Source organism: Syngnathus acus, chromosome 13, assembly GCF_901709675.1.
Source record: "Syngnathus acus chromosome 13, fSynAcu1.2, whole genome shotgun sequence".
NCBI lineage: Eukaryota > Metazoa > Chordata > Actinopteri > Syngnathiformes > Syngnathidae > Syngnathus > Syngnathus acus.
Window position 1 is genome coordinate 16,716,057 of NC_051098.1, and position 12,893 is coordinate 16,728,949.

At 47.2% G+C, this 12,893-nt stretch overlaps 1 protein-coding gene across 2 annotated transcripts in view; it reads right to left on the reverse strand.

The window, feature by feature from the left end:
• LOC119132589 (cell adhesion molecule 2-like) overlaps nt 1-12,893 on the reverse strand; it is a 42,478-nt gene extending 29,585 nt beyond the window's left edge. Inside the window, exon 1 of one of the 2 annotated variants that reach the window (XM_037267989.1) lies at nt 12,637-12,893. In XM_037267989.1, coding sequence (XP_037123884.1) covers nt 12,637-12,700 — 64 coding nt within the window. In that variant the 5' untranslated portion in view covers nt 12,701-12,893. The remainder of the gene's footprint in view (nt 1-12,636) is intronic. The other variant, XM_037267988.1, reaches the window with a different exon arrangement.

Here is a 12,893-nt window from a genome sequence, read left to right on the forward strand (position 1 = left end):
CGCAATAAAGGCTTATTAGCTACCTACGAGGATTAAATCTCATCAGCGGAGGCGGCGGTAAATAAATGTGATTCCGCTCTCCTCGCCGCTCGGTAAATCCGACGCGTTTGGACTCCATTAAAAGCTCACATAAAAGCTCCTGCGTGCCACCACTTGTTACGCCCCGTGAAAAATGACATTGGCGTCACCTGCTAGCAAAAAGTCGAAGGCGGCAGAGGAGGAGGAAGAGAAAATGAAAGGCAATTAAAACAAAAACGCCACCGCGCAAGCACCTGCCGAGAGGTAGCGAGCGCAAAAGCCAGTTGAGGTCGCGAGTGGGAGGCAGGGAGGGAGGAAGGGAGGAAGGAAGGAAGGAAGGAAGGAAGGAAGGAAGGAAGGAAGGAAGGAAGGCTCATCGTTTTTGGCTCAGTATTTTTCCACTTGGCAAAGAACGCTTGGGAAAAGTTGAAATTGGGTCAAGGAACAGGTCGAATTTGGGGATCGTAAAAAGGGAAGCACGTTTGCACCGTCGTCAAGCGTGCGTTCCACGTTGCTAATCACCCAGATGATGATTCATCAACGTGCCAAATGAACAATTTGCTGGGTCTGACAACTAAAGCGGGAAAGCGTGACGGTCCAGATAATCACGCTGAGCTTTGGCTGATGCGCCCGAAAACAAGCATCTGTCACAACAAATTGATTTTGTTTTTCTTTTTTCCAAAAGTATGCTGGGTGATTTCTCTGGGTGATTTTCTCAGAAGCATAAACAAGCATGCTAATCACTTGATTTTCACTCAAGCGAAAAGGGGAAGAACCGCTTCCGTATTATCAGCCCATCGTGATGTCGGCTCCAAATACTCAATTGCTCCAAAAAGAACAATCCAAAATGGAGTATTTGGGTATATTTAGGCCTTGAAAATTAGCAAATCATTTGTTGGGTCATTTCCTCCAGCTCCTAACGCTAATGCTAAAGTGATCATCAACGCTAAGCGGCTGACACCGGCCGGGATGATCCATAAAGCACGCTGACAATGCGCCCCGCTCGCTTCAAGGCCGCTTCAATCATTTGTAGCCGTGAAGAATATGAACTAAATAATTGATCGGTCGCCCGATTGTTATTCAGGGGTCGTCTGGAGCGGGAGGCGGGCAAACGCAATGGATGGATCCGCACTTAATCATCGGCCTACCACATCATCGCTCACGCCGAAGGGCGACGGATGTGACTCGCATGCGCGGCGGCGGCGAGCGGACCGGCCAAGGCGGGTGGGGAGGGAGGGAAGGAGGGCGGGCGTGTCACCTTGCTAGTATTTTGTAAAATACATGCAACAAATTCATGGATTTGTAAACTGGATTTATTTGGTTTTTGAATCCTGGCGGCGGGGTTTGTGGTTTATTGCAGTTTTAACCTTCAAACATATGTTTGGTCCATTACTTCCTGAGTCAACAAAAGCCCTTGTCAGAATCAATTGGCAAATAAAACAAATGATCCCTGTAATATGCACCCAGATGACGGGAATCAACAGGCTTCATGGACCAGAGTGTTTTTTGCGCACTAATGCCCCAAAGTGGGGGGGCAAGATTGCCAACCACTCCAATGGGAGCCAAAGCGATCGGACATGCGGCGATGTCATAGAGTGTCATCGCCTCGCACACGTAGCATTCATTTGCGCTAGCGTTGCCATGCTAATTAGGCCATTTGCCCGCACTAAAGATATCATTTGGAGACCAAGTCAACGGCGGCCCATCTGCTTAACGGCCTGCTTGGGTCTGGTCGCCCATTAAAAGATCCGTCACACAGGACAAAGAAATATATCCTCGCTCCTATTATTGTCCTAATCCAATTATTCAACATGGCTTGACAATCCGTGGCCCAAAGCTCCTGACATAATTGAACGCGGCGGCGTCCGACAGAAGGTTTCGTCCGTCGTCGTGAATGAATTTTGTTTCATTTTCTATAATTGGCTCAAAACCCCACCATCAAAACATACGATCATCGGGCTGAATGGACCGTCAAGCACGTAAATGTGGAATACCGCTGTTAAAAATGAATGAAAATGGGCATTTCCTGGCCAGCCAATGACCATCAAGCCCAACAAAAAATGAGTGATTAGAAAAATGGAATCCAGTTGGATTGGGACATGACGGCAAACATTTGCCCGAGTTTGACGGGACGGGACGGGACGCTCGCTCGCTCGCTCTCTCGCACGCTCTTCCACAATCTGCTGATGGCATCTAACGGTGTGTGTATTTGTTTTCCCCGGCCAGTCAGTCGGCCGTGTTTAATCGAGTCCCATTCGAATGCGGCACTGCAACAACTCGCTTCACGTGGAAGAAGCCGTGCCAGGTCACATTCAATTCTTTCATTTCACGATGTCAGAAAAATCAATGAAGTACAAATACGTGGAAAGGACTTGCACTCGGTTTTGTCTTAAAGTATTTGAAGCAAATAGAAACACAGGCTTGTCTGTTTCTCGCTCTCTCTAACACACACACGCACAAAAAGAAGCCCGCGGCTGAATGTTTTGGGCGACCGTGAGAGCGAGCTGAAAACAAATTGAGGTGATGTCCCCTAGCAGGCAAATAGCGCCCACTTTTGTTGTCCTTATTTATTTCGCCGCGATTCACCAGTCGTCTTTGTACAGTAATCGATGTTGATGAACGAGCGGCGAGGCTCTCTTTTATTCCGATAGAAAGTTTCCATTATCTCTCGCAACGTGTTCACTCTGTCAAAGTGACAGGGGTCGAGGCGAGCCGCACACTCCGCCGCCCGCGCCGCGCCGCGCCGAGCCCCGCGGCCGCCGTCATCCGTCCACTCGCACCGCCACCAAAAAAGAATTAGAGAAGGGCAGGAAAAGGCTGGTGAAGGAACACAAAGCTACAAAATCTATAACGCTCCTGTGTCATCCATCAAAGTCGTAAAGATGACATGGGAAGAAAATAAATCAAATAAATGCGTGTAGCCATACAGTGCCTGGCAGAGGTCCGAGGAGATACTCGTCGTCACGCCGGTGATTGCAAGTTGGTTTTCCGTTAGCTTGCCACACTTTTGAGTGGGCATTATTTATACATTTACAATGGAAAGAAATGAAGAAAAGTTTGAAACCTCGGAGATGTTTTGTGTAACGTTGAGGGGCAAATGTTTGCATTGCATCCTTTCTTTGCTTCAAAATACCAATCTCACATTCTTCTGTCCTCTGGCGAGCGGGTGTCAATCAAAAGACCTATCTTGCAATCTTAACACCCGAATGATTTTGTGGAGTCGTTGGCATGCGGCAAGGCCCACCGGATCGCTACGGCTCGCCTTTTGTTTTCGCCGCGCTCCCGTTGTGAAGTTATTAAATATGACAGCCGAGCAGCCCGGGTAATTGTGGCCATTAATGCGCTTTATTTCAACAAACAGAAATCCAAACTCCTGACATTTTTTTTAAGGTACAAAATGACGTGACGACCGAACAAGCGCACCTCTCTCAAACCAGGATACGTAGAAGAGCGGAGATCACTCAAATGTGCCAGAATGAAACAGTAACGGCTGCCATTTTCAGGAACCATTACTATTCTGATTAAAATGGAGGCATCCTTTGCTTCATCTTGACCTCCTCCAGGCTTCAATGCAAGTCTCATAAAAGTTGAAATAGGACCAAGAGTTGCCTTGACATTTGAGACGGCAGCTTTGTCTCCGTTTGGACATTTTTCATTTCAAAGTTCCGTCAGTGGACGCACCTTGGCCTGCCAATAAATTTGCCTTTTTTGGGGTTTCCGCCGGGCGTCAATTAGAGCGCAGAGGCGGACTTGCGCAATCAACGGCGGGATGTGAGCAAGACGTACCAGCTCAGCTATTTCACGCGCTTTCATCAGGGAGCTCCGGAGAGGCCAATTTCCGACTGCTTGCAATATTGATGCCACCTGAAATTAGACTGATGGATGGCGCGCCTGTTTGCTTTTGTTTGTTTGGGGGGGGGGGGGGGGTTTGCCCAGCGATGTCATCAGCTCGCTGAAGCAAAAAAAAACACGGGTAAGCCTAACGAGGCGTTCCGGCCGCACTTTCGGATGATTTCGAGTCGTGCTGTTGATTTCTGTTGAGCAAAATGGCCCACTGGAGTTATATTTCAGCGGATATAAAATGTCTACACACCCCAGCTGAAATGCCAGTTCTTGCCGCTATTTGGAACGAGATCATAAACGTTCAACCTGGGATTCATCAGAAAGTGCCAAACAAACCACGCGGGTGACTCGCCGCGATGATGGTCACGCACCAGAAATGGCCACAACCGTCAACCCCGTCATTAAAAATTCCCTTCATTACCCGATAACACAAAAATCTCATCCGCAAAGACGCATAACAAATCTCCTGTTGGGCGAAAACAAAGTATAATAACGCAGGCTGCGGCCCAAAACGCCAAATAATCATCCAATTAAAGGTGCGAAGCCACAAAAGAGGGAGCCGGCCGGCGGTGCGCAGAGTGTCAAGGTCAAACGCATTTAAATGCAAATAAGGCCAGGCGGACGTGCGCGTTAACGGCCACCATCTGCCTCCGGCTTTCCAAAGTGGTATTGTGCGCTAAATGCCTCCGAAGAAATGAAACCTGAAACACCGCTTGTTGTTTTACCTGCGCAGGGAAGCAGCAAGTTGATGAAGGGAGAGTTGGATTGCGCAATAGCTATTGGCCACCTCTGTAGCATTCAATGTTCGAAATAAATACAAACAACAAGAAATGCAGACGGCTTCTAATAGATGCGAAAAAGATCATTTTGAAACAATGACATCTCAGACGTGTCGGCTGTTCAGCCAAGCCAAGGCTGGCTTGACAACAAACATTTTTGACTCTGTTAAAACATCACTTTGGATGCTTCTAAAAACATACCTGAGCTGTCATTTTGTCAGCTTTAATTTGAAACTTTTTCTCGGGATGCGGCGACACTTTGACAGCCTATCACGCAGGAAATAATTATCAGCGCACATTTGTCACCGGCGAGAATGTGGCGAGACACTCGCTACAAACATTATTTGTCAAAACACTTTGCCGGGACATAGTTGCTAATCAGATTGCAGGAAAGACAGGCACGCTGAATAATAACACACACAAAACAAAATACATTTCTGGCTTATTTCACCGCAAAATTTGCCATGTCCTGTTATTCATGAGAGCTTCCAATTGATTGAAAAGAATGAAATGGGTGATGGGAGTCATTTTGTTTGCAACTATTGACAAACGCGAATATGGGACGTCGGACAGGCACCTTAATGAAAACGTCCATCACCGAGGAAGGCGGCGGTACAATTAGCATCCATGCTAGCTCATATGTATGCCAGCACGGCAATGGCCTGTATAATCTGGCCATGCGTTGCACAGAAATGAAGAGGACTTTCACTGCTACTAAAAGTGACTCGAAGCTGCAATAAAATTTTCAGAAGATAAAAAAACAAAACACACCTGTGAGTACTGTAAGACAAACAGCATATTGTTAGGATAAACCGTACGCACGTTTATTTTGAAATGGTCCACCATTTTAGTCAATGAATGTACCAACCCTCAAGCTACATAGTTGATTTCCCGCCCGGAACTTGCAATATGCTCGGCCGCAGGCTCGTTTTGATCTCTCCGCCCCGCCCCGGGCCGGGCCGGCCGGCCGGCCTGCCGGCAGCCGCTCCTAATTGCGGTGTCGGAAGCGGCGACGACGACGTGCGCACAGACAGATGGACCGAGGATCTGCCTCGGTGTCCCGGCGGTGTCGGGCGGGCGGGCGCGAGCGAGCTCACGCCGCGTTGGCCCGACAACAAAGCGGGCCCTCCGCGGCGGCGTCATCTGACATTCTGGCCCGCAAGCTGTTGCGCCCTCACGTCGTGTTACATACGCCGGCGCACATTTCATTTACACGTCTGCTGGCAGCGCACCAAGCGGACAAACGGCGACGGGAGCCTGACAAAACGCCTCGGCGATATGTCACTTTGGACTTTACACCTTGTTGACCGTGACATCGACATACGACTACAAGTTACGGCTGGCCCATATGGCTGCCGACGATTAAATATTTGACTATTCTGTTAAACAGAAAAAAACAGATTTCTTTCTAGATTTGGAAAACAGCTTTGGAAAATTGACACAAAAATCTGCTTTGGAAAAGTGACACAAAAAAATGACCGCCGCACACTGGTTGCTAATCACTTTGCGTCAATGCCAACTTTCTGCAGAAGATGCAGATTTTGTCTTTCTGCGAAAGTAGTGAACATCCAATTTGATCAAGAAAGCCAAAAGAAAAAAAAAAGACGCAAGAGCACGAAATAGATGATGCAATGAGCACGAGCGCCTTCACAAGCCATTCCCAGACGCCTTTAGGCGACGTTTACGCCATCTGCCGTCACCGCGTTTGACATTCGTTCCTACTGAGAGACAGCTGCAACCGCAAATGCTTCCCACACTCCATGCTGAAATTAACTTTTACCGAGTAGCGGACGGGGGGGGGGGGGAAATCAATTAAGTCAGAAACAACCTTTAAAAAGCAGTCACAAATTCCAATTTGCATTCATCTCAAACCAATGCTTTCAGTCAACGCCAGACATTTCTCTGTTAATTTGTGACACATTTGATGGTATTATGCTGCATATTAATGCCGCCGCCAGTGTGAAAAAGTGTATTACACACAAAAGAATCTCTTTTCAAATAAGCGGCAAAGCAGAAAATGTTCCCTCTGTGATAGGCTCTTTGAAATAACACTGTGACAGATATCCGCAGCACGGCATCCCGCGACGCGCCGGCGTCTCCGACATGAGACGACGGCCCTTTTCCAATAGCGAGGACGCAATCGGGCGCTCGGTGCAGTCGACGCCAGGTGAGCTTCTGGAAAAATAGGTCACAACGTGAAAATGGGATCGCTACGGAGAGGTGAAGGAAAACGCAAAACTGTGTGCCTCCATCTAGGAGTCGACAATGGAATTACACCCAAAATAACAAAATACTCCAACTGTACAAAAATAAATAATGATTGAATCCAAGTGCTAGCGAGACCACAAAGCCAGAACAAGCAAGGAAGAAAGAAAATGAGGCCAAATTTTCAATCTTTGCTACTGGAATGATGAAGAACGCTATTGTGGACACCTTTCTGCATTCTTCATCAATGTCATCGAGATCCAGTTCAAATCTCCTTTCTCTGTTGGTCATTAAAAGTGTCAACCTGACCTCATGTGTAGCCATTTTGAAAGATTTAAATGGTCCTTTTGGATGCAGAGAGCGAGTTTACAGACTGCTTCCCATTCAATGCGTTTGTGCCAGCGGGCGGCTCGCAGCGTTTAGCATTTGTGACTTTGCACTTTACATGCAGCCAGTAGCACTTCACAACATCCTTGCTTGCATTTCCTTACAGGTATTTAGCAGGATAGCAAGTTGGAAGCTATACGTAGCTACTACCTACCTGCAAGCTAACGGACAGCTAGCTAGCTAGCTAGCTTAATATGTAGATGTGACAAAAGTGGTCATTTTTTAAACTACAGTGCATTACTTTTCATACAAAATCCTGATGAATTATGTCCCATTAAAATTTGGCAAGTTATGCTTTTCAAAATAAACATTTGATGAATTTCATCCTGCTTGTTATGCCACATTGCCATTTACACAGTGACAATTTGCATTTAACTTAACGGATAGTGAAAGTCGATGTGTTTACGAACGACGGTAACGAGATCAATGCGCCGTGACCTACTTTTATTTCCTTGCCATTTACTTTCTGAATGTCACAGATGAGCCCAAAAAAATAATTATGATAAAAACTCTCAGAGGCTTTCCAAACCAGCCCAAAAATGAAACTAATTGAGACGTTGCCCTTTCGGAACACAGAAAAGTCATCGACAGTGACCAAACAACAACAATAAGAAAACTAAGCATGTTGAGAGAGGTCACGCCAGAGCAGGTTGACTGTTTTGGTTGCTCGCGACCACGTCTGCGTTTTAACGTTTGTTGCAGGTTTCCAACAGGAACTATACTCTATTACCTTTCCCACACATTTTGCTTAAATTACAAATTGGATGACCTCAGGGGGGGATTTATCATACAGCTGAACTGATGTTACGCCAAACAAAGAGTGAGAAGACATCAAGTTCCTCACTCAAAGCGTTAGATGGGGAACTTTTGAAAGATTTTCCAGAAAAGTTTTCAACCTTGTCAAAATGTCAACGTTTGCGACTAAACGAAAGGCAGCGTTCACGTTTGTCTGTCTGTCAGGGTGTGTTCGCTCGCTCGCTCGCTAATGGGGGAATAACTTCAAATGAGTCCTCGAGTGACAAAAATCCCAGATGACAGACGAGTGCGTCGAAAGAGAGAAAGACTAAAAAACACAGGGGCGCTTCCAAGTAGCTAGCTCTTTGGCGATATCGAGGACAGAAACGAGGCAAACGTGATCACCTGCCAAGAGATTAGGATCACAAATCCTGGCTGTCACTATCCCGCCTTGATGCAAAGCTAGCCGCTTGATGCCATCATCGCAAATGCCAATGAGAGGATTTGCCGGTCTTACGACCCGTTTCAGGTTGGCCGATAATTGGCATCCTTTGCGTTGTAATCTGGAACAAGTCATAACGCGGAAGCAAGCGGGTGACATTTCCAATGGTATCACTTTGCGGTGTAAATCTCAATCCGAGGTCCGCGTAGTGTATTCATTACACCACTGATGGGCTCAGTGGCTTTCAGACTTTTAATAGGAAACGCTCGCCAGCTTCTCCTAATTGAAATATAATATGTTAGCGCTCTTTTCTTCCTCTCGGAATGTGGCAGAATGTTGGAGTACGGAGCCAATTACGGGGAGCCATTGTACAAGTGCGAGCGCTTATTTGACACAGTGCTCGCGTGCGGCGGCAGCCGTTTCCGTGGTTACCATTAATTCAACAGAGTAGTAATGGTAATAATGCAGGGAAAAAGAAAGAAAAGTTTCCATAATGACACATTTCACATCATGTCGGAAATGCGCTCAGGAATATTCAGCGCTAGTCACTAACATGAACACGTTAAGGCTATCATGGAAAGTCTGCTGTCATAATTAACAATGTCATCAAGTACATAATGGCCAGAATGTTATGATGGATGCTACATGGTTACGTGATCAAAACTTATACAACTATTTTTATAAAATATGACATTTTTTAAATAACTATACAACTTTGTATTGAGAAGAGAAAAAAAAAAACAACCCCCCAAATGTATTTTTCCCCATGGATGGCCTATATGGGTGATGTCTTTTTTTATTTGTAAGCAACCACAACATTTTCTCAATCGAGCAGAAATCGCCACTGGTTACAGAAGCGCTCCACACGTCCAATTCCGGCGAGCCCGACCATTTGCAACGAGCTCAGCTCAGCTCAGCTCAGCTCAGGGTCAGCCCACGCCAAATCTCTTTTTCAGGTCAGGCCTTTGAGAAATTGCTCAGATGACATCTCGCCACCTGGTCGCTGCGCTGCCCGCACAAAAGGCAGCCTTCAAGCAAGTTTTTCACAATTGTGCTTTTCATAGTCGCCGTTCCTCTGGTCGCCACAGACACAAAAGCCATTTGCAACGAGACAGCAGCTTCCCGCCGCGGCGCTGTGTATTTACGGCGCACTGATGGCGGCCCCCGAGGTTGAGAGTGGTCATTACGCGAGGGCTTGCCGCAGCTCCGGTGGTTAAGGTCACCTGCGGCACAGCAGATGCCGGCGACGGGCGAATGAATGCGTAATTATGTTCGCCTGCAAAAGAGAAGCGGGGCCAACCCAAAGTGAGCGCTTTTGACTCCAAGTCCAAGTCACATGAAAAGATATTAAAAATAGCAGCGTCGTTTGCTGATCATCGGGGGGTCCTCCCTCCAGATGGAATAAATAGATCAGATGTCTTTGGAACACCTTTTCTCCACGCATCAGTTATTCCAGAATTGTTACCGTCAAGTTTCTATCCCTTGGTGTTATTTTTAGAACCTGCGTTTTGTATTTCAGATTAAAGGTCCCGCCTAACATTGTTTTTCTGCTCAGTTCAGGGGTTTGGTATGCAGCTGCCGTGCCGACCGCGGCTGATCCCTCTTTATGAGGACGTGCGATTCTGGGCTTTTACTTTACTTTGCAAAATACACACGGGCACATTCACTATGCTGACTTTCATGCATCTCCAACATGGCACACCTTGAAAGAGAAACAAGTCCAACGGGAGAGCTATTTATTCCATCAAGGCGCTTCACTTCTTGTGCTCCTCAGGTTTTTGCGTTATATATATATTACGCAAATATATATATTTCTTGGATCTCTAACAGTTAAATGAACCAAAAAATGCTAGTGGGAGACAAAAAAAAAACAATAATTTTGTTGAAGGAGTCCGGGGGCCGAGCATCAAGAAGAAAAGTTAAATGATGATAGTGGCTCAGTGAAATTGGCGGGCTCGCTCGCTCGCTCGTTCATTATTGGGCACAAAGCCCACTTGAGCAGAGACGAGGGACCGGCCGGGGTCGGTCCAGAGACACTGCAAACGGCAACTTTCACTTTAGGAGCGAGACTGAAACCGAAGGGGACGTTTAAACAGTCTTTGAGGGATCAAGCAGCCACAATTGTGGCTTCAAATGAAAATGGTGTCTTCTTTGCGCAGGAGTTCTTTTTGGGGAGTCCACTTCCACGTCATGCATTAAATCTTACTAATCTTATTAGTCATGTATTGCATCTCATAGATGTACTTTCAATTCAAAGTCCCCGCGAACCGTCTTAAATGATCCATTTCAAAACAAAATGGTGGACTTGCCACCTCATTTGGGATCATAACGATAGTATCTGGCAAAAGTGAGCATTATTATCAAGAGGCTAATGTCAACAATTTCATCCGTGTCATGTGACAAGGACCACTTATTCGGGGCCTGGCACATATGCTAAAGGCGCTAACAGAGCAAAACAAAAACAAAACAATGCTCATGCTAAGATTGTGTGTGTGTGTGTGTGTGTGTGTGTGTGTGTGTGTGTGTGTGTGTGTGTGTGTGTGTGTGTGTGTGTGTGCGTGCGTGCGTGCATGTGTGTTTGAAAGACGTGAACCTTAAATATGACAGCTCTGAGTTTCATTTGCCGTTGCCTTTAAGTTCATTTGACAGACAATTTCTATACAAACACACACACGCAGGCAGGCAGGCAGGCAGGCAGGCTCACAAAGTCAGAAGATGAAACACAAGTGCATTTTCTCAGCTATCAAGTGGCGTTGAAAAGTGCCACCCTGCAGTCGAGGCTCCCAATGAAAAATGACTCGGCGTAGGTGGCAAGGCAATACAGCAAATGTAGAAGAAACCATTTTAAGGCAGAATAGCACTCAGTGGAGCACGAAAGCCTCCAGATTTTTTTTTTTTGACAGTTTCTGCATTCACCAATGCACGCTCTGACAAGAGCGAGGCAGCCGCAGACAATGGAAAATCAAACTTGTGTTTTTGTTCTTCATCCTCTGAGAAATGCGACTAATGCTTACCGAGTCGCTTAGTAGTGAAACTCTTCTGCATTAGGTGCCTACTTCATATTTGTTGTCTGGAGATATGAGAGATCATTTTGGCTTGCCTCACATTGTGTGTCACTCGAGGCCACAATCATGTGATGCAAACAAAGACGTAATCAATAAAACCAGCTCAGTGGCCTGGTGGGAGAGTGTCCGCCCTGAGACTGGAAGGTTGTGGGTTCAAACCCCGGCCGACTATAAAAATGGGTCCCTGCTTGGCACTCAGCATTAAGGGTTGGAATTGGGGGGTTAGATCACCAACTGATTCCTGGGCGCGGCGGCACCGCTGCTGCTCACTGCTCCCTTCGGGGATGGCTTAAATGCAGAGACAAATTTCACCACGCACGCACGCACGCACGCACGCACGCACGCACGCACGCACGCGGACCGTTGAAATGTGGGTGTGGCTGACTGGCCATGATGCCTATTCTCGCTTAAAAACTCATTCTCTTTTACGTGCTAATTAAAATGTTGCTTAGGCGCCACCTGTTGGAACCTCAGTGCCAAGCAACTACAGCAAGTTCAACTAAAGGGAGGGGCTTCTTTAAGCCATAACGTTGTCTAACAGGAAAAAGTGCTTTGCTGCCATCTTGTGGCATCTATAGGCAATTACAAGCCGTTTTGTGTGGCGGCAGCTCCTCGCAGATTTTCATCAGAACTCAGAGTCCAATTAACGGGGAAACCATGAAGGAGGGGTTGAGGTATGGGATGGGGGTATATTGGGAGACTTTTGGAATTGAATGGGGGGGGGGGGGACTTCATTACAAACACACGCACACACACATTCCAGGAGCTGCATCTGCTGCACACTAACTTGCCACATAAACAGGTAAAAACCGATGCATTATGCCAAGGCACACACACACACACACGCCACACGCCACACGCACACAATCCTCTGTGCTGGAGGTGACTGCAGCAGTCAAAACAACGCGAGCACAGTGAAACACAAGCACACAACTTCTGCTCCCGCGACAACACGCAAACTTGTGTCGCTCGCCACAGTATTTCCACAGAGAGCATGCACACGCGCACGCACAGCACAACTTCCCCGCATTCCAGCGCATACAGGACAGATGATGGCGAATTGGACCAGGCGTGGCGCGTGTTATTTTGAGGTGGGTTCTCCATGCACGCAACGCACACCACGCCCCGGTCTTGCAGCATCAGCCTCCCCGCAGGCACTCACCTCCAAAAATGCTGGCGCCCAGGCTGGAGAGGAGGAAGAGCAAGTGCCGCTGGAGCATCGTCATCTTCACTTCTCAAATGTTTCGCTGCCTTGTCGTGACTTGGCGCTCCACGCGTGGGGAACGGAGAAAGAGGGCTCACTTATCCAGACGGGGATGCGCAGACTACATGGATGAACTCTGACGGGTGATGATGATGCTGCTTGAGAGGAGGAAGGAGGAGGAGGAGGAGGGAGGGAGGTGGGTGGGCGAGGAAGGG